Raw genomic sequence first — 25,775 nt, 5'->3', positions numbered from 1 at the left:
ATTGAATTATAAATTCGTTGAATAGCAACACATTTTAAATGTTGGGGAAATCGAGCTTCGCGTCATAGTAATGTATAGTTAAAGGGGCGGCGTGTGAGCCTAATCATCGGCTCGCCAGTGTTACGCGGTTGCAAACTTGTTCCATCGAAGAAATGTACAGACAATTGTGATAGAAATAACTGACGACACATCCTAAAATTCTATTTTTTCTAGCTGTGGTAGCGGCGAGTAGTAGACGTACTATTTGCCGATGCATTAGATTTCTTGGGAAAACGCGGCTGCAAAGAAAAAAGGAATTTGTGATCAATATTTGTCACGTAGTTCTCAGAAATTGATCGTTAGATTTTCTCGGGTCCCCGTATTTAGATTCCGAGCACACGCGGTATCGTTTATTTGTCCGCCACGGTAAAAATCGTGAACGTGCCACTGCAAATATTATTTTTGCAGTAGAATGTCCTACGTTGCGCAAGCCATGATCGTAGTAATTTACGAACCTTCGAGGTCAAACGACAATTAGTTACTTTTATTTTGTATTATATGCAGAAACTCGACGATCCTCGATGTTTTATTGTATTCAGATTTAGGCATCGTAAACCATGTTTCACTTATAATTCGATGAAAAAATATTCGTACGGTCAAAATTCACGTAAACGAAATTATTAAAGAAATACTGCGAGTCACTTCTGGTAGAGGCTGATTTAATTTTTGTGAATTATTGTTTGGCCACTCGGTTTTGTCGAGGATGGAGATTTATGTTCTTACATTATGCTAATTTATGCCACTGATAGCATACTTGCACGGGAATTTTAGAAAGTCAAAACTGTCGGGTTTCAAAAATTTTTACTCGTTTTTTCGTAGTCTTTTTTTCTACTAAATTGTTGACTTGTTTACAGCGGCGAATCTATGAAAAGAACATTTTTATTTTTTACCTTGAACTTACAAAAACGAAGATGTTAAAATAGCGTACGATTTGTTAGGGGAAAACAGCGAAGATTCTTGAGACAACATAGACATGCCAAGTTGTCTTCGAGTAAACGTAAAATATTTAAAAGATGATCAATTGCTCATTAGTACGATCATTATAATTTATTCGAATTTATTAATGAGCGGAAAGGACTTCGATCATTGCGCATAACATTAACGCGCGTACGATAATTCGTGCGCGCATGTGAAAAACATTCGCTTCATTCCTAAATTTATATTTCGGACTTAATTATTGTGGAATACAATTTTTACATGTCGGAATTATTGTTCTCATACATATATTACCTTTCTCGGACACGCTTTACCTTATTACAACTGAATCAAGAATTCCAGATGGAGTTTTATGTGAAAGCTAATTCGTTTGATGTACATGGAAAATAAAAATAATATTTTCAAGAAAATCACTGCAGAAAAGAGTTATACATACTTTAGAAATGTTAACATGTTTACGTGTAACATTTCCGATAAGAAATATCAGTATTGTTAGCACATACAGGTGCAGTACTTAATGATTAACAATTATTGCTCTCGTATATTACCTAAAACAACAGACTCGCGTTACCTTATTACAACTGAATCAAGAATTCCAGATAGAGTTTCATGTAGAAGCTAATTCGCTCGAGATTTACATGGAAAATAAAAATAATATTTTAAAGAAAATTACTGCAGAACTTCGCAAGGTTAACACGTTACAGTTTCACATAGTTCTACGTAAAATTGTTGCAAAGCAGATAATGACATTTCCGATAAGAAATATCAGTATTGTTAGCATATACAGGTGCAGTACTTAATAATAATCTACTGACATAGCAGTCGCAATTAACACATTGACGCAGCAACACGAATTTTGCCTTTGGGACAACGATCAATTAATATTTTAAAGTTATTAAAGTTATTACTACCTCAACACACTGCTTCGATTACAACATGCCAGAATCCTAGATAATGAAAACGATACGAAGCGAATAATTTTAAAACGAGACGAATAATTTTCTTCACACATTATGTCGTAAACCAATCGTTCTGACACGTTAAAAACGAGCTCAAGCTGCTGGGTCCAATTTGAAACACGTTATTCTCTTTTAAATGGTGTATTAATGATGCTTTGAAATTCTGTGAATTTGGAAAGAACCGGTATCTACGCTAATTCTGTACAGTTTGACCTTAAATACCTCATAAAATACAACAACTGTCATCGAATAACTTTTCGCCAGAGTTTGAAATATAGCAAAATCAGTCTCATTCAGCAAATGAATTCTAATGAATGCGAACGAACGCTGTTACCGAGCGATCCTGCACGTGTTAATTACCAGACAGATACACGCGTTCCTTTTATGGGTTTTTGTGGTATGCATTTTTCACACCGCCATAAGGGACCTTCAACAGAGGCACATAAAGAACCGAGGAAAAGCCATACAAGGGTCAAAAGTGCTATTGAACCCAGTTCCGCTCGCGACGAACCTAAACCGAATCATTACTCACACACACAGTGCTACAATTATATAATTTCGTATCCGTAGAAAACCTCTTTGTAATTTTACGTTTAATCGACACTCCGTTTAACGTTATCGTTTGAAAACCAATTTTTTTCAACGAATGGATACATATTTATGGTATGTATCTATAAAGTGGTTTAACAAAAACTATCTGGTTCGTTTCTAGTTGTAATTTATGTGTCCACGAAAAATTGTAAGAAAACGTATTACGTAGTTTATCATCTAATTGCAAGCGATTTTGTTGAGGCAGTCTCAAGGCAGCACACAAAATATTCATAAGTAACTGTTATTTCATGAAATGCATTCATTAGAAATATGGGCGTAAAAAGATGAATATTTTGTGTGCTGCAATTACCAACATAGCAGAATCGTCGACGCTATGACATCAGAAATAGACACTCGTCGAACTTCAATCATTGTGTATGTTGTGCGTCGCATCGCGTTTCGAGGAGTTTGCAAAATCTCTGTAAGAATCTCGGTTCTCGATTAAAACAGAGGAAATATTCAAAGTTGAACGAAAAATCTCTGTCTGCAAAAACTATTAATTAACCACTAATTAGATAATTTATTTTATTCTTCCTTTCATGTTTTTCATTATGTGTGAAAAATTGATTTCCCTTTTCCTGCTTGCAAAATGAAAACGGAGGAAATGTTCAAAGTTGAACATTTCACTGTAACTTTATTACACGAAATCTCTGTCTGTAAAAACTGTTAATTCACCAATAACTAGATAATTTATTTTATTCATTCTTTTTTGCCTTTTCTTTATCTGGTATGTCGCTTTATTATACGAAATCTCTGTCTGTAAAAACTATTAATTGACCACTAACTAGACAATTTCGTAATTATACATATAGAAGTAGGGCTTCCTCTCCGATTTTGACGACCTTGAAATATGTTGTCGAGGTCATCATTCTGAACAACTTTTCCCTATACATGTTACCGCCGTTCGATTTTAGTTTTCGAGATATTCGCAAAAAACTATTGCTAATACATATACTGTATTGAATTATCCGTATTCTTGCACGCTGCGTGACAATGTAAGCCTGTCACGGCGCGGCGTTTGTTTACTTTTTGTTTCTAAACACGCTGCGGAGATGAGAGAAAAAACAGAGTCTCACTCTGGTCATACATATGTATACAGGGTGTTCGAAAAGTCTGGAAACGGTCGAATATCTCACAAATAAAGCATTTTAGAGAAAAATGGTTCAGACATATATTTTATGGTTTCGCAAGGGCTATAAGATGGCGCCATTGGTTTGACCCTGAAGAATCATTTGAAGGTCACGTGAAGGTTACCTCCATTTTTTTAAATGGCACCCCCTATTTTTGATTACATATTTTTGTAGCTAATCTCGAGAGCTTTCCAAAACACTAGAATCAAATGTTTTTTCATGAATTACTTTTCGAGTTATAAGGCTTCAAAGGTACAATACCGCCGGCATTAGCGTTAACCGAGATGTACCACGTGGAGGTTGCACGGTCGGATTTACATCTCTTGTGTGTGTGTGTATGTGCGTGTGTGCGGGCGTGTGTGCGTGTGTAAACGGGTTTTCCCGTCATTTCACAAACATCACTTTTTCCGACGAAGCTTCTTTCGAATTAAATGGTACAGTAAATCGTCAGAATTGCCGCTATTGGAGTGACGAGAATCTTCACTGGATGTGTGATCTCCACACACAGTATCCCCAAAAACTAAACGTGTGGGCGGGTTTTTGCAAACGTGGTATTATCGGGCCCTCCTTTATCGAAGTCAACTTAAATGCAAACATTTAATTAGATTTATTGCGAAATCAAATACTTCCTGCTACATATTGACAATTTGTTTGACGGAAATATACAAAATATTTGGTTTCAAGAAGATGGTGCACCGCCACACTATGCAGTAATAGTGCGTCAATATTTAACTAATACTTTCCCAAACCGATGGATAGGAAGACGTGGAGAAATAGAGTGGCCCTCTAGATCACCAGATCTTTCTCCATTGGACTACTTTTTATGGGGGTATGTTAAAAACAATGTATACGTAACGAAACCTGCTAATTTGGCAGACCTTAGGGAACGCATACTGCACCAAATACATAAATCTTATCTCACCAGAAATGAGACGAAACGTATTAAATGAATTTTATCTACGATTAGGTCATTGTCAAGCAGCAGAAGGAAAACAATTCGAACATTTAATACAGTAAAAACCCGTTTACACACGCACACACGCACATACACACACACAAGAGATGTAAATCCGACCGTGCAACCTCCACGTGGTACATCTCGGTTAACGCTAATGCCGGCGGTATTGTACCTTTGAAGCCTTATAACTCGAAAAGTAATTCATGAAAAAACATTTGATTCTAGTGTTTTGGAAAGCTCTCGAGATTAGCTACAAAAATATGTAATCAAAAATAGGGGGTGCCATTTAAAAAAATTGAGGTAACCTTCACGTGACCTTCAAATGATTCTTCAAGGTCAAACCAATGGCGCCATCTTATAGCCCTTGCGAAACCATAAAATATATGTCTCAACCATTTTTCTCTAAAATGCTTTATTTTTTAGATATTCGACCGTTTCCAGACTTTTCGAACACCCTGTATGTATAGAGTGAGCTTTCAATTTTGAAAGACTACTCCTGGATTTTCGTATGCGCGGTCGGATCGGCCCTCTCCGCCCCCCCCCCCACCACCTAATCCAAACTAATTCTGATCGCATGATTTTCATTACTGGTTCAAATTCTGTATTACGGCTATATATGTAGAATTTGAACTAGTAATGAAAATCATGCGATCAGAATTAGTAAGGATTAGGTGGTGGGGGAGCGGAGAGGGCCGCACAGTAGGCCAGATCGTACATATAAGTAGGAGGAAAAAAAATCTAAAATTATATTTATATCAACGGCAATGCTACTGCCTACGTATTTTGTTATTTTAAATCGATTGTGACAAAAATTAAATCGATAGAATCAGAAGTTTACAAAATATGCGGGCCGCTTCGTGGCTATAACTAATGCTTCTTACATATGGTAATGAACTGTGCTTTGGGCTTAATGACATATTGCTGTCCATGATTGAGTGTGTGTTGTATACATATATTTGTAAAACTCATAAATTACCGATATACTCGTATATACATTATAATTTACATAGTCTCCGCATCATCAGATTTCGTTTCCACATCCAGCATACATGTATAATCTTCATCAGGAATATAGTTTTCATAATTTTCTTCACGTTGTGCATCTTTTGGAAAGAGTATTATTTCCATAGCTTCCTCTGACAAAGGCAAGTCTCGTTTATAACTTGGGACTCGCATATGAGCTATTAGAGGATCTGATGCAAGTATCAGTCTCTTTAACAGATCTCCATTTGTTGCTAATCTATTATTTTTTCTGGTATTATGTTCACGGAAGTACCTAACGTCCACATTATGGGATTCCTGTGCTTCCTCGGGTATGTTCCCAATTGGTAACAGAAAGTGTTTTATTACCATCATGCCCGTGCAACAAAATTTTATTTTCTATTTTTATTTTTATTTAGTGTACTTAGTTTCTAGTAATTTAAATATCCTGTGGCATTTAATCCAGTAGCGTTTTAGAACTATTGTAAAATTTGATACATATTTTTCAAGACCAGCTTTCGAAAAATTTTGATTTTGCAATTTATTTTCTAAATAAATTACAATAATTTGCCGATTTTCTCTGTCGTAGTGAATTGTACTAGTCCTAATTTTTGCAGATTAAGTACCATGTCGCGTCGAGTTAATAACAGGTTCACGATATACCAAAAAAATTATTTCTCATAAAATGGCAACTACAGGCAAGAAACTTTTGAATTTATATCAAGTACAAGAATGTTACTATCGACTAAAAATAGTTTCAATTGGCTTCTCACTTTACAAAAACTTACAAGAAACGGACTGTCAAGATTTCCCGAAATATAAACAATAATCTGAACCACCAAATTGATAAATCTGTAGTTCTGTACTTAATTTCAATTGTTGAATTCATGTTATTATGAATATAAAAGTGTTTGCTAGATAATCACAACACACGTTCTGATACTCAATATTTCGCAGCAAACGTTGGAGAAACGTTAAACAACGCAACGTGGCATTTGCCCTCGTCTTTTGCCTTCGTCATTTGTTTTATTGTTGATAATACTAATATCAGAGGTCACTTTACGACTCAGGGGAATCTACATAAAATATTCACCAATACTTATATCTTTTTATCTTCAATTTCGGACTTTTTTCCTCCTACTTATAGGATCTGGCCCACTGTGGGCCGGTCCAAAAGGCCGATCCAAAATTAAAAGCTCACCCTGTATATGTATGACCAGAGTGAAACCCTGTTTTCTCTCTCATTTCCAAAGCGCGTTTAGAAACAAAAAGTAAACAAAGTCCCGGCCGCGCCGGGACAGGCTTACGTTGTCACGCAGCGTGCAAGAATACGGAAAATTCAATACATACAGTATTAGCGATAGTTTTTTGCGAATATCTCGAAAACTAAAATCGAGCGGCGGTAACATGTATAGGGGAAAGTTGTTCACAAAACGTCGAAATCTATAACATATTTAAATTTCCTCAAAATCGGAGAGGAAGGCGTACTTCTATATGTATAATTACCGGCAATTTATTTTATTCCTTCTTTTTTGTTTTTTCTTTAATTGATAAAAATTGATTTTCCTTTTCCTACTTGCGAAATGAAATACTGCGCGTTAACGCACACAGTAAAATCCAAAGTAAAACATTGATTATTTTGCTCGTTCATGGAATGGACCCTGATGCGCGGTTATTACCATTATTATGGAGGAAGAAGCCGCCTAACTCGAGAGAGGCAATTTTACAGAATAGGAAGATCGTGCGGTGATCATAAATTGCAGACGCGTTAGGTTATTGCATCAATATCTGCCGTGCAAACTTTCGACGTAGGTTTTACGCATACGTAAACATTAGGCGTCGTTTTATGTAAAACCGTGGAATGTTCAACAGTAGATTTCATTCAGCCTTTACCTTTTCACAAATCTTTCACATTTTGTCTATTTTTAACATTTGGAGAGACAATTATGCTCATTAGCAAGAACATCAAATCTATTCAGACTAATCCGAGAACGCAGTGACAATTAGAGAGAATCCATTAGAATTTATTAACGTTATTTACTGTCGTTCGGTGTCTGAATAATTCTGATCGGTTTATGCCGGTCATTAATTAACAAACGGATTCCAGAGAAGAACTGCAAATAACTTAGAAGATTGCTATTTTGCAAGCACTCATAAGTAATGGAGAATTTCTTAATCGGGAGATTGATTATCAGAAAATTAGGAGAAGGTAGAAAATAAGGCGAAAGTGATTGTTCCTCGTAATCCCGCTGACTGACAATGACTCAAACATGCTGGAATTGCTAGATGATCTCTACGCTGACGTCACATGCAATCATAGACACCGACGCTAGTATGTTAACTCGGGATCGAACATTTTCTTTTTATGCATTTATGGCAAAAATTAGTAGGCGTATAATGTTAAATTATTTTCAACTTATTGAACATATTAAGAAAGGAAATCAATCTCTATTTCATTCTAATTTGTTGTAATTCGCGTAAAAAATTTCTTATTTTGCATAAAGATACGCTGTCTAGTTTTACATATTTCATTCGCACCTCTAGAATTTTTATAAAAAGAAATGCAACTCTCAGGAATCATTTCAAAAAGTGTCCTCACGGAATAGGTGAAAAAGCAAAATAAAAAGAATCGGTCCATAAAAAAGACTGAATAAAATGCATCTTACTAAGTTGTACATTTAAAAACTGTAAAAACTACTCCCCTTGTATTATACCTGACACGCGTTTAACATATTGTAAAGAAGCAACGAATAAAGAAAAAAAATTAATAAATCGACATATCCCTCGGTTTTAAGTAAAAAGAATTGCTTACTTAGAATTAGTCAACACTGTCAACAGTGTTTCGTAAATTTGTTTGACTAGCTATCTTCTCGACTAGGAAAAGCTACTTTGTTCGAATGCATACTGCAATAGACATTCCGGAAAATCGAAATGAACACAGTCTTGTAGTCATTTCGATAGGGTCAAACGTTTTAGTCGCTTCGAGCGCTTGGTAGGTTTAGCGTTAGATGCAAAATTCCAAATGGAAACAAAATTAGCCCTTTGCACTCGGAGCTATTCGAACTCGAAAATTCTTCCGTCCTAGAATAATTCCATTCTATACTATTCTTTTCATTTCACGCATACAGTGGGTGTAAAAAGTATTCGTACGCCCTTTAAAATAGAATAACTTTTTTTATAATTGTACCAAACGACCTGATTTTTTATAATCAACTAGAAGCATTGGTTTACGAAATGGTATGCAACAAAGATTTTAAAACTTTTTTATTCGGGCCTTTAGAGAAAATTTAAAATATGTGTTTTGTAGACCTATGTTAGTTATACTCGTACTGAAAATTTCATCGAAATCGATTGAGATACACACGAGCTACAAGCGGTTAAAAATGGTGAAAATAATAGTTTTACATGACTTTTAATCAATTTCTGCTTAAAATGCGCGTCGTTTTTTCCCTGCATCAACCGATTCGATGAAATATTCAGCACGTGTATAACTAACATGGATCTACAAAACGTATATTTTAAATTTTCATTAAGGGCCAAAATAAGAAAGTTTTAAAAAATGCCTTTTTTATTTTTGCATGTAACCTTGTAAATTATAATTTCTGGAAAATCTTTTTAGCATATCATTTCGTAAACCAATGCTTTTAATTGATTACAAAAAATCAGGTCGTTTGGTACAATTATAAAAAAGTTATTAGTTTTTAGAAGGTGTACGAATACTTTGAAATTGATACAATACCTCATACAGTACTCAAATGTGTAGTAATTGTTTACATACCAAAATATTTAATAATGTAAACAATATTTTGAATAATGATACAGCAATTTTTAGTGGTGAGTCAGTGTGTTACTGAGGGCTAGAAATTAAATTTCAACTTTTTCTTCAAAGATTGTTCTACGCGACTTGATTTGCATTGAATTAAGTCACGTATTCGATTGATTCCACCGAGCAAACAGCTATCAAGGTAATATTACGTTATTACTTGATACAAAAAATTAATTCGATTCGTTTCGTCTATAGAGTTGAGTGGCTACTAATTAGAATGAATACGTCGCGTAAATTGTCTATGTTTTATAACTTTAATGGACACTTTATTGAAAAAAATTATGATCGATGTAGTAGTTGGAAAGGACATCCAGTCACTGATCCAATGCGATTACATTCATGAGATATCAGATAAGATACACTTCTTAAGAATACGTAAGATTAAGAATGCGAAATAAGAAACTAACATAATTGACTTAATCTTGCATTATTATTCACGGTATATCAATTATAAAGTATAAGCGATTCATTTATTATTTCATTGCTATTTATTTCTTCTTTTACGCAAACATAAGAATATACATAATATATACGTGGAAATTCTAAATAAGAAGATTAAAAGTACTACCCCATTTTGTAATAAATCAAATCCGCAGTCTACTCATAATTTATCGAGAAAGAATGAAGTTTCGATAAAAATTTCCACAAAAGCCCACAAAAGTGTTCGTACACCCTTTAAAACAGAATAACTTTTTTATAATTGTACCAAACGACCTGATTTTTATAATCAATTAGAAACATCGGTTTACGAAATGACATGCAAAAAAGATTTTAAAACTTTTTTATTCGGGCCCTTAGAGAAAATTTGAAATATATGTTTTGTAGACCTATGTTAGTTATACTCGTACTGAAAATTTCATCGAAATCGATTGATATACGCACGAGCTACAAGCGGTTAAAAATGGTGAAAATTGTAGTTTTACACGACTTTTAATCAATTTCTGTTTAAAATGCGCGTCGTTTTTTTCCTGCGTCAACCGATTCGTTGAAATTTTCAGTACGTGTATAACTAACATAGATCTACAAAACGTATATTTTAAGTTTTCATTAAGGGCCCAAATAATGCCTTTTTTATTTCTGTACATAACCTTGTGAATTATAATTTTTGGAAAATTTTTTTGCTATTCTGTTTTAAAGGGCGTACGAACACTTTTGTGGGCCACTGTATAATATTGTTCGTACAAGCTGTTAATTGACGTCCTCGCAGGATGAATAGCTATCTGAAGGTTCTCTAGAATGGTCGGCTGTTATCTCCACTTGGTTGGCTTCGTTTCCTCGCTGCTTGGAAGGCGAGAGTTAGAAAAATGAAGTTTCAGCGAAACAGAGAGAAGCATAGTTGAACAATTGTTCCATGAATTAATGCGAAAAATAGTGGTTCGTTTATTGGAACGTTTACCAACAATTCTCTGCACGTCCCCAATTTAATTTCCCAATTTAGAGTTTTTCACAAAAGAGTGAACAAACATAATTCCAAAATAAACAGTCAATCGTCCATAGAATGTATACGCAATTAAGTGTTTGAATTATTCTACATAGATGTGTGATTAACACTTTACCTACCGGGAGCCTATTAATAGGATTTTCAATAATTGTGCTGTACCAGAAGAAAGCATAGAAATTTTCTTTTACATTGCGATCTTAAATGAAACTATTAGGTGACGTTATTGAGGGTGACTTGTTAGTTCATTTGTGAACTAACTAATTGTGAATTGTTTTTATTGAAAAATTGCTGTTGCTATTGAAGGTTCCATTAAAAAGTGTTTAGCTATGTACCATAGATTTTTCAAAATTATGCAATAATCACCGGTCGGTGATGTGTTAACATTTGACTATAGAATTATTGAATAGTTCTTATCAAGAGAGAAATTATCTACAATTAAATTGCAGAATAATTCTGCATCAGTATCTTGCAATTAATACAAATTTTATTTTCCATAAAAATCCGCAGTCTACTTATATCAATGAACCTACTATACGCACGTGTATGTGTGTGTGTTCGTGTGTGGTTATCTTTTCCACTAAATCAACAAATGTTTCCAGGTATCCAATCGGCAACCAGGAATTACCGTACTTTACGCAATGGGTAAAAGACGTATTAAACGTGGATATACAACGCAAAAATACAGCTCAGCCGATGCCAACGAACCTGCCAGATTCGGTTCTATCGTCGGAATTGTTAGAGGCGATTCAGGAAACGAACATTGAATATTCGACGAAAGGTATCGACCGGCTTATTAGAGCACACGGGCATACGCTAAGGGAGATATTTAATCTGAGGTACGGATCGTTCCAGCGGATACCAGACATTGTCATCTGGCCGAGTAAGTACCACAGGAATACTTCACGAAGAGTACAGCCGGGTATAACTTCAATTTTAAGATTCTGGAATTTTTTGAAAATTGATTTTCCAGTGAAAAATTCGGAAAAAATTCACAGTCGTATATGCTGCTAGGTAGAACGTTCGTGAATTTTTTCGTAACTTTTTGTTGAGCAGAACAGAAGAAATAGAGCATAATTCATTAAAACAGTATTCACGCTATAACTACCCTTACAGTACTCTTGCATTTATGGCTTCTGAAATTTTTCACACAGTAAAGGATGGAATATAAAATTCGACAGAATTTAGTACAATTTTTATTTTTTTTTTAAGATCTGCAAAGGCTACTAGAAATAAGATTGTATTTTATTCCACTTTCTCTTAAAATTCGTTGAAACACATCATTATCATATTCTATCATATATCATAGGGGTATATTATAGTGTAATATTATCCAGCTATACCTTTTCCATATTATCTACACTTTCATTCTCCAGTGACCATCGAGTTCCTTAAAATTCAGTTGTTTCAGTTAATTACACAGTTTTTGAACCGAGTAAACACAATATTCGGTTCTTTACCATAAATCATTCATAGGATTATTTATTAACATGAAACTGTGATGATCTTACGGGAAGTTTAACTTTGGGGATGATCCTTTTAGAGAGCGATTAATTCCACAAGCCAAAACAAGATGATGATCAAGAGAGATGAGACTATGGAAGCGGCTTTGTCTTCAAATAATAATTAGCAATTCAAAATCCACCAATAGCTACGCGTGAATCGAGTCACGAGGAACGCTAACAGTGACGTACCTTACGAGGGACAAAGATTTGGTGTCCTAGAATTTTTTCGGAAACGTCACACGCACATCGTTGCACGACATCAAACTCAACATCACTTTCTACGAAATTACGTTCACCGCGCACTGCGACCGTTCCGATTCAGATTATTAATGAGTCATTAATAATGACAGACTATTTGTTAGTCGATATACATCAAGTGCAATAATGTTAAAACCCCACCGAAAATTAGAAATTAGAGCTAACACTACAGCTGCGAGTAAGTCGGGAAATGCTGACTATTTCCTATCAAGAAATATTTCTTAGAGTCTGTTCGTGTTGGCAGCGGTTGCCAAACTGAAATGTTGGTCAAATCTCGTGCGAAATACTGAAAAGTGTTATGCAGGTCGGCTAAACGGTGAGAGAGTTGCACAACTGAAACGTTGACGCTTATACTAAATACTAAATAGTCAGCAATCGCGACAACGCTGCACAGACATTTTTATTGTTGATCATTTGAAGACAAAGCAAAAACTATATTATTAGACAGCGGATCTTTATGCAAAATTGACAATTTTTCTTTCTTAATGTGTTCTTAATGTATTTTCTTTTCTAACGTTATTAGCGGTTTAATAAATGCAAAAAATCCGCTGTTTAACCATAATTCGTTTGATTTTGATTATTCATAGCGTTTTGGCACATCAAATCGCTACACGATAATTGTCCCACCTACAATCACAACATTATATAAATTATCTATAAATATAACGGCACAGTTTCCTGGTGAATGTTCGCAACAGAGGATTCAGCTACTTTTTCAATGTTAATGTCAAGCTTCGTTCTCTAAATATTTTACTGTTTTACTTTTTTTTTTTTGATACTGTCTTTCAATTATACTCCACGATAGTGTCTTCTCATTTGAATTTCCTTGACTCTACACTTTTATCGATTGGTATAAACGAAACAAAACAGTTCCCAAGCCTTGACTTAGATATACACTATAAGCATGTATATTTCCTGAAACCATACATCTACAATGTGCTAGACATACATGCGAATACATTGAAAAATGAAGTAGCTACGTTACAGTAACTCCTTTATCGTTGTCACAATTATACTTGCAAGGAAACTTATTATTACAAATATATATATTTTACGAAAGAATCGAAATAAAACAGGAAGTGAAATACAGGCACCCGGTGACGTTACTCTTTCGTCGATATTTAATTAATTAATAACGTCAGAGCAAACAATGTTTAATACATTTTTACTTGAAAACACTCTATTGAATTTGACCATTTAAAAAAATCTAAACGCCTCCACTTATAAAGAAGTCGTACACAAGTTAGGTGGTTCACCCTGTATATTTGAATTTCTTCGATAAAGCGATCTGAATCTCCTATTAACACGGATGCATTACATTCTCAGAGTGCCACGACGATGTAGTAAGAGTGATCAAACTGTGTACTCGTTATGGGGCTACCTGTATACCATTTGGCGGTGGAACGAGCGTCAGCGGTGCGTCATCTTGTCCAGTGAATGAACAGCGAACAATCATCTTGCTGGACACTTCCCAGATGAATAGAATATTGTGGATAGATAGAGAAAATTTAATCGCCTGCTTCGAGTCTGGAATCATTGGCCAGGACCTTGAAAAACAGCTACGTCTTCAAGGGCTGACTTCTGGCCACGAACCCGATTCTTATGAATTCTCTAGGTACGCAAGATCTTGAATGTTCCCGAACATTGACAGATTATCTACTGGCAATTATTCTAGTAATTATTATGGTAGAGATAGATTTTAAGCTTCCGTTTCGAGCAGCAGAATTATTTAACAGGCTTTAGAAAATCAGCTGTTGTATAAAGAAGGTATTAGGAAACATTACCTCAATGTTTCAAACAGTTTCTTTCAAAGCTACATTTTTCAAACGAGAAAAGAATACACAATGTAAGGCCTTTAATTACAACCGACATAATCGTTTTTATTTTCGGAAAGAACAGTTTAGGAGGATGGGTCGCGACAAGGGCGAGTGGTATGAAGAAGAATCGCTATGGGAACATCGAGGATCTAGTGATACGAGTGAGAATGGTCACTGGCAGAACAGAGGATCCCGAGATAACGTTGGAGAGGGGTATCATGGTGCCAAGAGCTTCGTGTGGCCCAGACTTCGACCATATGATCCTTGGCAGTGAAGGGACGTTGGGTGTCGTCACGGAAGTAGTAATGAAAATTAGGCCGTTACCAAAAGTAGTCAAATATGGTAGTGTAGTTTTCCCAAATTTTGAGACGGGCGTAGCGGCGTTGCGTCAGGTAACTATATCTATCGTACTGTTGCTACAATGTGACTTATACTTGTCTGTGCTCTCTGCTAAAATGTCATAAGCCCTGACGCTAATCAACTTTTGCATTTACCGAATAGGTAGCCAAAGAACGGTGCCAGCCTGCTAGCATACGCTTGATGGACAACGAACAGTTTCAGTTCGGACAGGTGTTGCGACCGGAGAGCGGTTGGGGTAGTTTAATTTTGCAAGGGTTGAAGCAGGCGTACATCACGAGGATAAAGGGTTTCAAGTGGGACCAGATATGCGTGGCAACTCTGTTGTTCGAGGGTAACACGGCGGCGGAGGTGGCAGCGAACGAGCAACAGATTTACAAGATCGCGAAGGAACACTACGGTGTGCCGGCTGGTGAGACGAACGGTGAACGTGGCTACGTGTTGACGTTCGTGATAGCGTACATCCGAGATCTTGGTTTGGATTACTATATCTTAGCGGAGTCGTTCGAGACGTCGGTTTCTTGGAATCGTACGTTGTCGCTCTGTAGGAACGTGAAGTCGCGCGTGGCCAGGGAGTGTTACAAGAACAAAGTCGAACATTATTTCATTTCTTGCCGCGTGACGCAGACGTACGATGCCGGATGTTGTATATACTTTTACATGGCGTTCAATTACCGAAATCTCGCGGATCCGGTCGAGACGTACGAGGCCATCGAACACTCTGCGCGCCAGGAGATACTCGCCAGCGGTGGTTCCTTGTCCCATCATCACGGCGTAGGTAAATTACGTGCCTGTTACTATGCGGACGCCGTTGGAGAAGCGGGAGTGTCGTTGTACAAGGCTGCGAAAGCACACCTGGACCCCCATAACGTTTTCGCAGCTGGAAATCTGGTCCCAAATAGCATATCGAAACTGTGAGCCTTTGAAGAAACACTGACGACACTCTGGGGATCATTTTTTAATTTGGGATAATCATAGTTTTTTTTAAAGGAGTCCGGTAATTAACAAAAAGACAATCGGTGACGTCACAGCTTACCGACATAAGTTTCAATGGTATATGTATAAATATATATACATAAGTGGTGGTGAAGAAAGAGGCTAGTATTACGATATATAAATAAATATGCACCTTGGTGTTATTTGGTACAAATACGGAATTGTAATTGTATCGATGTTTTTATAAGTTATTATAAATAAACAAAACTCGCTTACTTATAGTACATAATCGATCCGACGGCTTATTTACTTCTCGCGAGTTTCTTTCTACTCTGTTAACGAGTAGCTCGAACGTAGTTTTCCTTTTTTCTTCTAATAAAAGAATATTTATTTCATTTTCAGTCCATTGACATCACAGGGTAGAGGGTAGTTCTGTGTGTGTGTGTGTGTGTTTTGTTATTGTTCTTGCTCGTTATTATACTCTGGCGCTTAGGTGTACAGACAACTTCACTGGATTATTTACGTGCTCGGTGATACAGAATTATCTTAAATGAAAAGCTCACTGGGTATCAGCCTTTAATGTCGAGAGAAATGAATCGAAATCGTATTCGTCGTCATACTGTTGCTGTTCCCATAATTCTGGAAGGATTTCTAGAATCGAACGATTAACGCCTGGCATACCACCGATTTTTGATACACATTCTCCTTGCTTGTCTGGCCTTTTTCCTTTGCTGTTCTCCAACGAAAACAAGTCTAGTAACTGTAACAAAAGTGGAAATAATAATTGCAAGCGTGGCAGTCCTCCATACAAAAATTGTTTGCAATGTTCATCTCGTACAGAAAACTAAAGTTTTTCTTGATTTTCGTGTTGATAGCTAGAAAAAGGCGTAGGGATTTTGAAAAAAATCGATTTTTGTACAAATGGCACGCATTCGAGAAAAAAGTATTTAATTTTTCACCGTAAAATTTCATTGGAAACTGTTTGTAATATTTCACAAAATTCCTGCGTTTTTTTCTAACTGCTAATTTGACAATTAAGAAAAGCTTTATTTGTCATGGCTCGCTAAAAAATGTTTCTGCCCCGGGAACGTTGTTTAAATGATTAAAATTTGGTTGTATTTATTAAACGATTAAACATTTAGATATTGTATAAGCTACTAATATCAGTAAAATGGAAATATTCTAGGTCCAAAGAAATCTTTGAAGTTCAAAGGGTTAATTTTTACACTGTCTGAGATGACACCCAGCCATTTTCTTAAAAAATTCGAAAACTCCGCAATGTACTAGTGAATCTTACCTGATCGGTAGCCATAGTTTCCAAAGAAGCGTTCTCCGTCGAGATGACGGTGTTCGCTGTGAGAAGTTTGAACTTCTGAAGACCCATAATCTTCTCTTCCACCGTGGACCTCGTGATAAGCCTATAAACATTAACAACTTTCTTTTGTCCGATGCGATGCGCTCGATCCATTGCTTGAAGATCCTTCATGGGGTTCCAGTCGTGTTCCACGAATATAACGGTATCCGCACCGGTCAGATTCAATCCGAGACCACCGACTTGAGTTGTCAGTAAAAGTACATCGATCGAGGGATCAGCGTTAAAACGCGCCACCACAGAATGCCTCTGGGTCGCTGGTACACTACCATCGAGACGTAGATACGTAACAGTTGGCAGATGCGTGCGAAGGAGATCTTTCTCCACAATGTCCAGCATCGCTTTCAGCTGGCAAAAGATTAAAGCTCGGTGCTGGCTGACTAATTGTTGGTGCTGCGGCGATTGATTTTCCGGTGGATTGCCAGTGGCTACGCAATTGCGATTTTGTTGCGGTTGTCCTATACCGCAATCCAACAACAACTGCTTCAGCGCTGGCAATTTAGCTCCGTGCTCTATTTCGGCTAGCGTGCTCTTCTGTTGCTTCAATGTGTTCAGTATCTGAAAAGAAATGTAAAGAAAATGATACGACAAGGGGTTAACACGTCGACTGCCGCGCCGCGTAAATTTTGTGTCTTGTAGCTTTAGCGACAATAGCACCTACCGTCTGATACAGCGGATGCCGTGGGTTCAGAACTAGTTTAGGATGATTGCACACGTTGCGTAGATATCGCAACGCCTCAAACACGTGACCACTTTGAGGATCGCTTGCGGACGAAGTGCCCGACGTGGCGGACAACAGAGTGGAGGAGTGTCTGCTGCGGAAGTCTTCGTACAAAGTCCGTTGCAGCGGTGATAAATCGCAATAGTAATCTTGAGTGATTTTAGGCGGCAAGTCTTGCAGAACATCTTCCTTGTTTCGCCGCAGTAGAAACGGCAGTACCTGTTCGAAACGAGTTATATTATTAAACGAAGGATTTCCAGCAATGAGTAACAAAATAGCAGAAAAATTACCTGTCTATGCAGTGCTTCCATAGCCAAAGCCCCCGCCTCTTGTTCTTTGGGCCCAGCTTTCGGTTCCCTACAAGCCAAGATAGGGCGCGAATATTTAGCTGCGAACTGTTTCTCCGTACCCAGAAAACCTGGCATCAGAAAATCGAACAAGGACCACAATTCGAGCACGTCGTTCTGGATCGGAGTTCCCGACAATATAAGTCTATGGTTGGCGTGTATTCGTTTTGTTGCCTTCGCGCTCTTTGTCTTTCCGTTTTTAATAACATGGCCCTCGTCGAGCACACAGTAATTCCATTGCCGCCTCTCGAAGTAGTCGATGTCCTTGCGTACTATGTCGTAGCTAGCGACTACCAGTCTATGGTACGTGACTATCGGTCTTAGTTTGTCGCGATCGGGCGGTGTACCGGCAAATTGTAAGACTGACAGATCCTTCGTTTCGAAGAATTTTTCTGCTTCGTACACCCAGTGACCTGTTAGAGTAGGCGGACACACTACCAGACTTGGTGGAGCATGGGGATTACGATGGTGATCTACCGCCAATATGCAAAGTGTTTGTAATGTCTTTCCGAGTCCCATGTCGTCGCATAGGACGCCGTGAAGTCGATAACGGTTTAAAAAGTTTAACCAGTTGAGGCCTTGTCGCTGATAAGACCGCAATTCCGCTGCTACTGGAATCGGTAGGTCTGTGTCCGGAATACTACGTGGATGTAACAGTTGTTCTAGGAACCGTCGCTCTTGAGTTTTCTTCTCTCTGAAATATATTTAAGCGTTACGAGGTGGTCATACGAAAACATTCATGAAGATTCCGCCTAATAGCATATACCATTGTCAATTTTTATCCGAAATTTTTATCACAAAATCGATTTTTAAAAATTCCAAAAACTCAATATTGCTGATTTTATATATCAAAGTTATTGAATCGCGTTTATATTATTACGGTGCTTGATTTTTCGGATTGGGCAAACATGACCCTTTTGTTTTCAACTTACACTAGATCCGGTGGATCAGCTATCGAGCCAGGATCGAGGGGTAGAAGCTGAACAAGCGTAGCAAAGGTTGCGCTGCAAGCTAGCCTTACGGCTTGATTTTGATCGCTCATACGCCCAAGTAAGGGAACCATAAAAAGCACAGCGTACGGTACAATATAAACACCTAAACTCTCGACAAGGCAAGTCAACGCTTCGGCTGCTCCTTGCCTTATCGAATCCACCTCGCGTGGAGTTGTTACAGTTGTCGAATACAATTTCTCACCACCGGTGGCTTCTAGAAGTGGTATCACCGTTTGCGTGACATGTACTATTACCTAAAAAGTAAAACACAATTATATATCAATAACAAAAGGATTACAGAAAAATCAGACGCTGGTACGAGAAACGAAAATTTTACCTTTTCCGTGTCTAAAGTAGCCAGCACGGACAAACACCGTGACGCCATATGCCTAACTGCTTTGTACGGGTGAGCTAACAATTTGCACAAACACGGGAGGTATTCTAGGACTGGCGGAAGCAAAGCTTTATTCAGACTCGGTGTCATAACTTCCAGAACTTGCAAACCAAAAATCAATTGATTCACTTCTTCTTGAGAACTCTCGTGTCCGGTGCTCTTTTGTTCTTCTTTTAACACGTTCGGAAGAATCAGCTCCCATAAATGTGGCAGTCGAGTTGGCAGTTGATCGCCGAAATGAGTCGCTGTGATAATAAGGAGAACATATAAATTATTTTTAGGGAATAAGAAATATATACAGCGATTTCATGATATCCAACCTATCGCTGTTAGAGCCAATGTTGCTCCACGACGTCGTGTCCTAGCAGCTTTAGCTTCCGGTTCTTCGCAAGCAAGCAATTCTTCCAAAGGGATTTCGGTATTTGGTGGTCGACCTGGCCCCCTTCCTCCACCGAGTCCACTGTTCGCTCCTCGATTGTACGCTATTCTCTCAGCGTGTTTTTGTCTGTTGCTTAAAGTAAGGATTCCATCGAAAAGATCCGTATCCGTTTCACAATTTACACGAGGGGTGAATTCGCTATCCGAGCATAGGAATGTACATAAATTGGTCGATATCTGTGACAGAAAATTCTCGTGACATTATTCGAGGGGAACTGAGCTTGTTTCGTCGACACGACGTAAATTAACCCTTTCACTACAATAGAGGAGATATCTCGCTTCCACGATGTCAAAGAAGCTATATATAGATAATTACAACAGATACCTTTGAATTGGGAGACGGTTTTCTATCGAGACAAAGTTCCACCAGGTACGACAAATGCTTTGCAGCCAGTCTCTGCAGCTCTTCGTTCTCCTCGCGTTTAATAGCTTCCATCAGCGGTTTCACTAACGGATTAAGAGGCTGCGGAGATGGTGGCAAACAGTGCAACATCGTTGCAGCACCAGCCAATGCTGACATCGACATAACATTGTAAGCAAGTTGTTGCGCCGCAGTGTCGTTAGCACCCAATTCCAAAGCTTTTCGCCTTTCTTTCAAGCTCTCAATCACCTTTGGTTTTAACTTAATCGTGCTAGGGCTGCTACCGATGGTTCCGCCCGGACCTCCTGCGTTATTGCTCATGGCACAAAGGTCTGTAATTGGTTTCGCAGCGAGGTTCGCAATTTGATCGAGCGTCATTACTCCCGATGCATCTGTTTCGACAGGAACGGATAATTTATAATGTTTGAGAGTCGCTATGTAATCACGGCTGTCGTGTAATAGTCGAGTGAAAGATGCGGCGATCTCATCATAGTACACACATTCGTTTAAACACCCCAAGAGCTTGTCCCTTTTAAGCAAATACATCATTACATAAACATTACGTTATACTTGAATAACAGTCGGATTTAAGGCCGAGGTCGCGCGAACGTTGAACCGACGGCCGTTGTTATCGTCCATCTTATGGCAGTTATAGGCCAAGAATCATGAAAACTTGCAATTTTTACCATTTTTGAACGTTTATAATTCGTAAACCAATTAACCAATTTCAATGAAATTTCCAGAACGTATATAATTTATACGAGTTTACAAAACATCAATCAGTAAAAATCAATTTTTACTATTGTTTTTCACAATTCCGATCAAATGCATTTTTTCAACATATTTATTAGACGTTATTTACTAAACTAATTCTTCTAGCCTTACAGAGAAATTGAAGTCGTTTGGTCCATTCACAAGAAAGTTATTTTGATTTAAAGCGCGTTGATCAGTCATGCTCCTAACTGTACTCGTGAAATAGGGATCTCTAATGGATACGCCATAGGGCTCCAACAAAAAACCAACGCTCCCGCTACTACAGTTGATATGACGTGCGATAAAATTTATGTCCGTCGCTCGAACGCTTGCGCGACTCCGGCCCAAAAGGTTCATCTCTATACCTGAGTATATCTGGTATCGCAGGTGGTTTATTATTTACAGTCGCCCAATGGGACATTGTCAGGCCAGCAATGGTGCGTTGCAACGCTGAACGCGAGTTCAAGTGTGCCAATAATACTTTAGCGTAACAAAGTGCTGGACTAGGTATATCCGGTGTGTATGTAACACCGGGAGCCGGTTGCACTACGTAATGCGACAGCAATCCTAACATACGCGTGGCTCTACAACGAGCCGGTATTACGTTTGATTTTCTTATATTCTGAGCTACAGTTTCGATCCCGCCAATGTAAACTTTCAACTCGGACATCGATTTCGCATTCCCAGGCGCGGCATTATTGTTCCCTCCGTTCGTGTCCGTTGTTTGACCGTCACAGGTGCCAACGAATTGATTAGTCTTGGCCCCTTTGCTGGCCGTACTTATCGTCATCAATAAGTTCGGATTGAATGGCACATGTTCCGGCTGCATAGCAAGACAGAGCCATGTGCTGACAAGAGGACACGCTGCGTGCAGTAACAATTCGAGATCGCTTTGTACGACTAGATTCTCCCAAACACGTTCGGCTACGTCTTGTATGGCAGTTATGTGTTCGATCAGTACACGTTGAAACACATGGCGAAGCGCGTCTTGCAATACTAGACCACCTGCTTCGCCCCATAATTCCTTTTTGTCCGTGGTCTGAGCCCCGTCGTCTCCCGTTAACGTCTCCAATGTTTGCAAAGTCGCTTTGCGTACGCTTGAACTAGAATGACTGAGAAATGGCCATAGTCGCGGTAGAACCTGCAATTATTTTGTCTCGTATTAACAAGAAAAGTAGGTATCAAGCGACAGCGATGCTCGGTTAAATTCAAATCGGTTCAGAAGTGTAATAAAAGAAATTTCATTTTCAGTAATTGTTGTCTGACTTGTAAGTAATTGTCGTGAGGAAGAATGTTACACTTGTTGGTTTTACCGAGGGTGTATATTAAGTAATTTTTAACGTTATTACATTCAAACAAGCAATTTTTTTATCTAAGAAATGTGATTTAAGAGAAAGAAAAATTATATTCTGTGCAATATATACCAGAATGTTCGTAGCGCTTAAAACATCGCAGTAAAAGCGATCCATTCAAATTTAACGGAGCACGACTGCATAGGAAATAACCTCATTCCGTTATACCTGTGATAATGGCTGAGGTGTAAGATAACCGCGCGCGGTAGGTAGCGAAAGTATAGCAGCTAAGAGACCCATGAAACTATTACATGCCGCAGCTAGATCGTCTTGCTCTCGCAGAAGTTCCCATAAACGAGTTACAATTGCTTCTAACTCCGACGGTTCTAATAATCGAGGGAGAGCAGACGCCACTGGTATAAGCGCGCTGGCTGCAGCAGCCCCTACGTCATCTACTGGATCGGAAAGACCTTTCACGGTGGCTGGAAAAATCCTTGGCAGTATGTCGTCCAAGAGATCGTCTCGCACCGCAAGCAAATACTTCAATGCGAGCAGTGCACCGTGCCTCGCTTCCCATTCGTTGTGTTCCAAGAGTTTCAGCATAACCGATATGATCCCTATGATATCCTTATTCTTATTTCCATTGTCCTTTTTATTGTGCACCAGCAACAAAAGGGAACCTAGTGCTTGGGCGCACGTTTCGCGCACGGGCGCGACAACTTGATCGGAAACGAAGTCCCCGAAGCGATCTAATCCTAAGACGCATAGCAGTCGTAGAGCTGCGTCGATGATCCACTGATAATGGCATTCTTCCATTTCCTCCACAGTCTGCAGTCTCGATTTACCTGCACCTATGTTACGTGTCGATAAAAATTGTTCTTTTACTTTGTTATTACCAGACGGTGGATTTTATGCGCTTACGAGAAAGATCAGTACAGCGAAGCTAGCCTGTGAAATAATTCCAATATACTGTTGTATTATTATTAAGAAAGGACACCAATGTTTCTGTAGCTCCTCTGGCTTGAAATTAACGCAATTTTTATTTTGCACAAAAATCCGCAATCCGGTTACTAGTAAACGAAGGTTCGCTTACCTTTTCCATGTAGTTTTACAAGTTCTCGTAGAGCAGTTGCAGCTCCATGCCTCACTTCCCACTTTTGACTAAACAAGTCTTGGCGAAGACTATCTGCAAATGGCTCCAGAGGCCAATCTATCGCAGAGTCTGGCCAACAACCTGTACTGTCCGGTACTCCGTTGTTTGATTCAGTTTGCGCATTACTGTTAGGTACGTTTATGTCCGTTGAAATTACTTCTTCTAATTTTATCTTTTTACAGCCTGATTCTCCTGTACTGTTAGTAGGAGATTGGGCGTTCGAGTTGCTATGGTACTCTTCATTGCTGCGATGGTCCTCCGGTTCTCGAGAACGTTGCTTCGAAACTGATTGCCGCGCCTAAATTCGAGAAGCGTTAATAATATTCGGTACAGAATAATTAGACTTGGGATTTTATGCGTTTATGACCGAAACTGGTTGATACAATTTAGAACAGTAGAAAGATTGAAATTTTTCTATACGACTCCAGATACAATTGTTACGGACAATTTTGGTTCTGCCTAAAAGTCCGCAATCTAATAGTAGCAATATCGTCGTTACCTTACGCCGAGCTCTGTTTATTTCTCGTCTACTGAGTCCACCGCTAGGTTGTTTCAGAGTTTCACCTACAGAAACCTTAGCCTGTGTGCTAGAAGTAGGTGACACAACTACGGGTGTAAGATCCTCGGCAGTAAACAATTCTGATGTATCAACACCCATCAGCTGAGGATGTAAACCTAATTTAGCAGCGATCAATTTCTCCTCTTGATTAGGAGTCGACACTTGTTCTCCATCGGCGCTAACTAAATCGTATTCGCTGCCTTCCGATCCAGTGAGGTGTGAACTACGCGCCAACACCTTTTCCATATCGAAGTCTTCCAATTTTAGTCTATTATTTGGTATATGTTTTCTCGTTTCCCCATCTGTAATTAACAGGATTTGTAAGTCAATAGCTATGCGCATACATAGGACACACTGTTTCTGAGATATAAACATGTTTGTACATTAGTAAATTGGTTGGAGAAATTGGTTGGGTGAAATATAAAACCGTAAAAGATTCGAAAAATTTAAGAATACTGTAATGTTGTTTTTAATGTAACCTTCTTGATCTTCTTTCTTTATAGGTTCCGGATCCCAAGCAGGAACTTGAGCTAATATAGCTTGTACCGCCTGCGCAGCGGAAACTCTTGTATCCCATTGCGGAGATTTTAACAGAGTGGCAACTCTCGCCAGCAAATGATGTAAATCATGAGGGTGTAATTTCTGTGCTTCTCCTAGTTGTTGCGCCGCAGCCTTTTTTGTTACCGCATTTGTTCCTGTTTCCAATAGTATGAACAATCGATCCAACCTATAAAAACATCGATTACCAAGTAGAATATGTTACAGAAGTTATCGTTATCGTTATACAAAGTCTGTCGATTACAATCGAACTGAAACTTATAAATAATTGAATATTTTACCTTGATGTCATGTTTGCGACTAGTGTTAATTGTGGAACAATCGTTAATATCTGCAATGAAAAACAACAACAATTTGCACTGTATCTTTTTACATATATCATAAAATTCATAACGATGATTAATTCGTTGTAGAGTTTATAAATAATTATTAATGATATCGATCTAACATCAGTGTATTCCGAAAATAGCGATGTGTACCATTATGAAACATATTTCCTCTGATTAGAAATATCTCGTAGGGAATACATTAAACGCTCCAGCTGTGTAAAATAAAATGGAGTGCAAGCAATGTTTGGATCGTTCGCAATGTCATTTATCGTTGGTCCCGCGGATGTTTACGATAATTCGTGCGACAAGATCGAATTGTCAAAACCGTGGATGAAAGTCTCCTGCTGCTAAAGTTGCTGAGCTGGAGATAATAGATGACATCTGTAAAGAACGCGTTCCTCGAACGCTCGAATGATTCGCGTGAACGGCTGTCTCGAACTTCAAATACGATATAAGAATTTCGAGCGAAGGAAATATATACACAGTGCGACGTTCGGTTTAACGATGCGGTAAAACGGAGTACGAACGTATATAAATAAATAAATAGTGATCTAGAAGCGCGTCTAAACATACCTGATTTTAAAATATATTGTGTCTACCCGTTATTCTTCAGCTAACCCGCATAGCAGTGTCCCACTGTATTGATTCCTCAAAAATCACATTACGATGTACATTTTGAAAAAGTCGACAGATAGACGGACTATTTGTCAAATATTTCGGAGAGAAACGCATGTTACAAGCATCAAATTTATACTGACAGCCATATTGCAGGGGA

The 25,775-nt window shown here is 38.2% G+C and overlaps 2 protein-coding genes across 4 annotated transcripts in view; one reads left to right on the top strand and one right to left on the bottom strand.

The window, feature by feature from the left end:
- Agps (alkyldihydroxyacetonephosphate synthase) overlaps positions 1–15,939 on the top strand; it is an 18,544-nt gene extending 2,605 nt beyond the window's left edge. For all 3 annotated transcript variants that reach the window (XM_076423733.1, XM_076423735.1, XM_076423734.1), the window contains 4 exons: positions 11,461–11,741; positions 13,948–14,236; positions 14,521–14,830; positions 14,940–15,939. In XM_076423733.1, coding sequence (XP_076279848.1) covers positions 11,461–11,741; positions 13,948–14,236; positions 14,521–14,830; positions 14,940–15,713 — 1,654 coding nt within the window. In that variant the 3' untranslated portion in view covers positions 15,714–15,939. The remainder of the gene's footprint in view (positions 1–11,460; positions 11,742–13,947; positions 14,237–14,520; positions 14,831–14,939) is intronic.
- Positions 15,932–25,775, bottom strand: Hel89b (histone acetyltransferase 1). The gene is made up of 15 exons (XM_076423717.1): positions 25,574–25,775; positions 24,953–25,002; positions 24,593–24,840; positions 24,054–24,415; positions 23,495–23,852; positions 22,630–23,252; positions 21,475–22,250; positions 20,321–20,885; positions 19,878–20,172; positions 19,501–19,802; positions 19,104–19,417; positions 18,115–18,865; positions 17,765–18,043; positions 17,029–17,661; positions 15,932–16,491 (listed from the first exon to the last, which is right to left on the bottom strand). The coding sequence occupies exons 2-15, from the start codon at positions 24,961–24,963 to the stop codon at positions 16,291–16,293; spliced, it is 5,718 nt and encodes a 1,905-aa protein (XP_076279832.1). The 5' UTR covers positions 24,964–25,002; positions 25,574–25,775; the 3' UTR covers positions 15,932–16,290.

Source organism: Lasioglossum baleicum, chromosome 5, assembly GCF_051020765.1.
Source record: "Lasioglossum baleicum chromosome 5, iyLasBale1, whole genome shotgun sequence".
Classification (NCBI taxonomy): domain Eukaryota; kingdom Metazoa; phylum Arthropoda; class Insecta; order Hymenoptera; family Halictidae; genus Lasioglossum; species Lasioglossum baleicum.
This window is presented reverse-complemented; position numbering and strand designations above follow the sequence as displayed.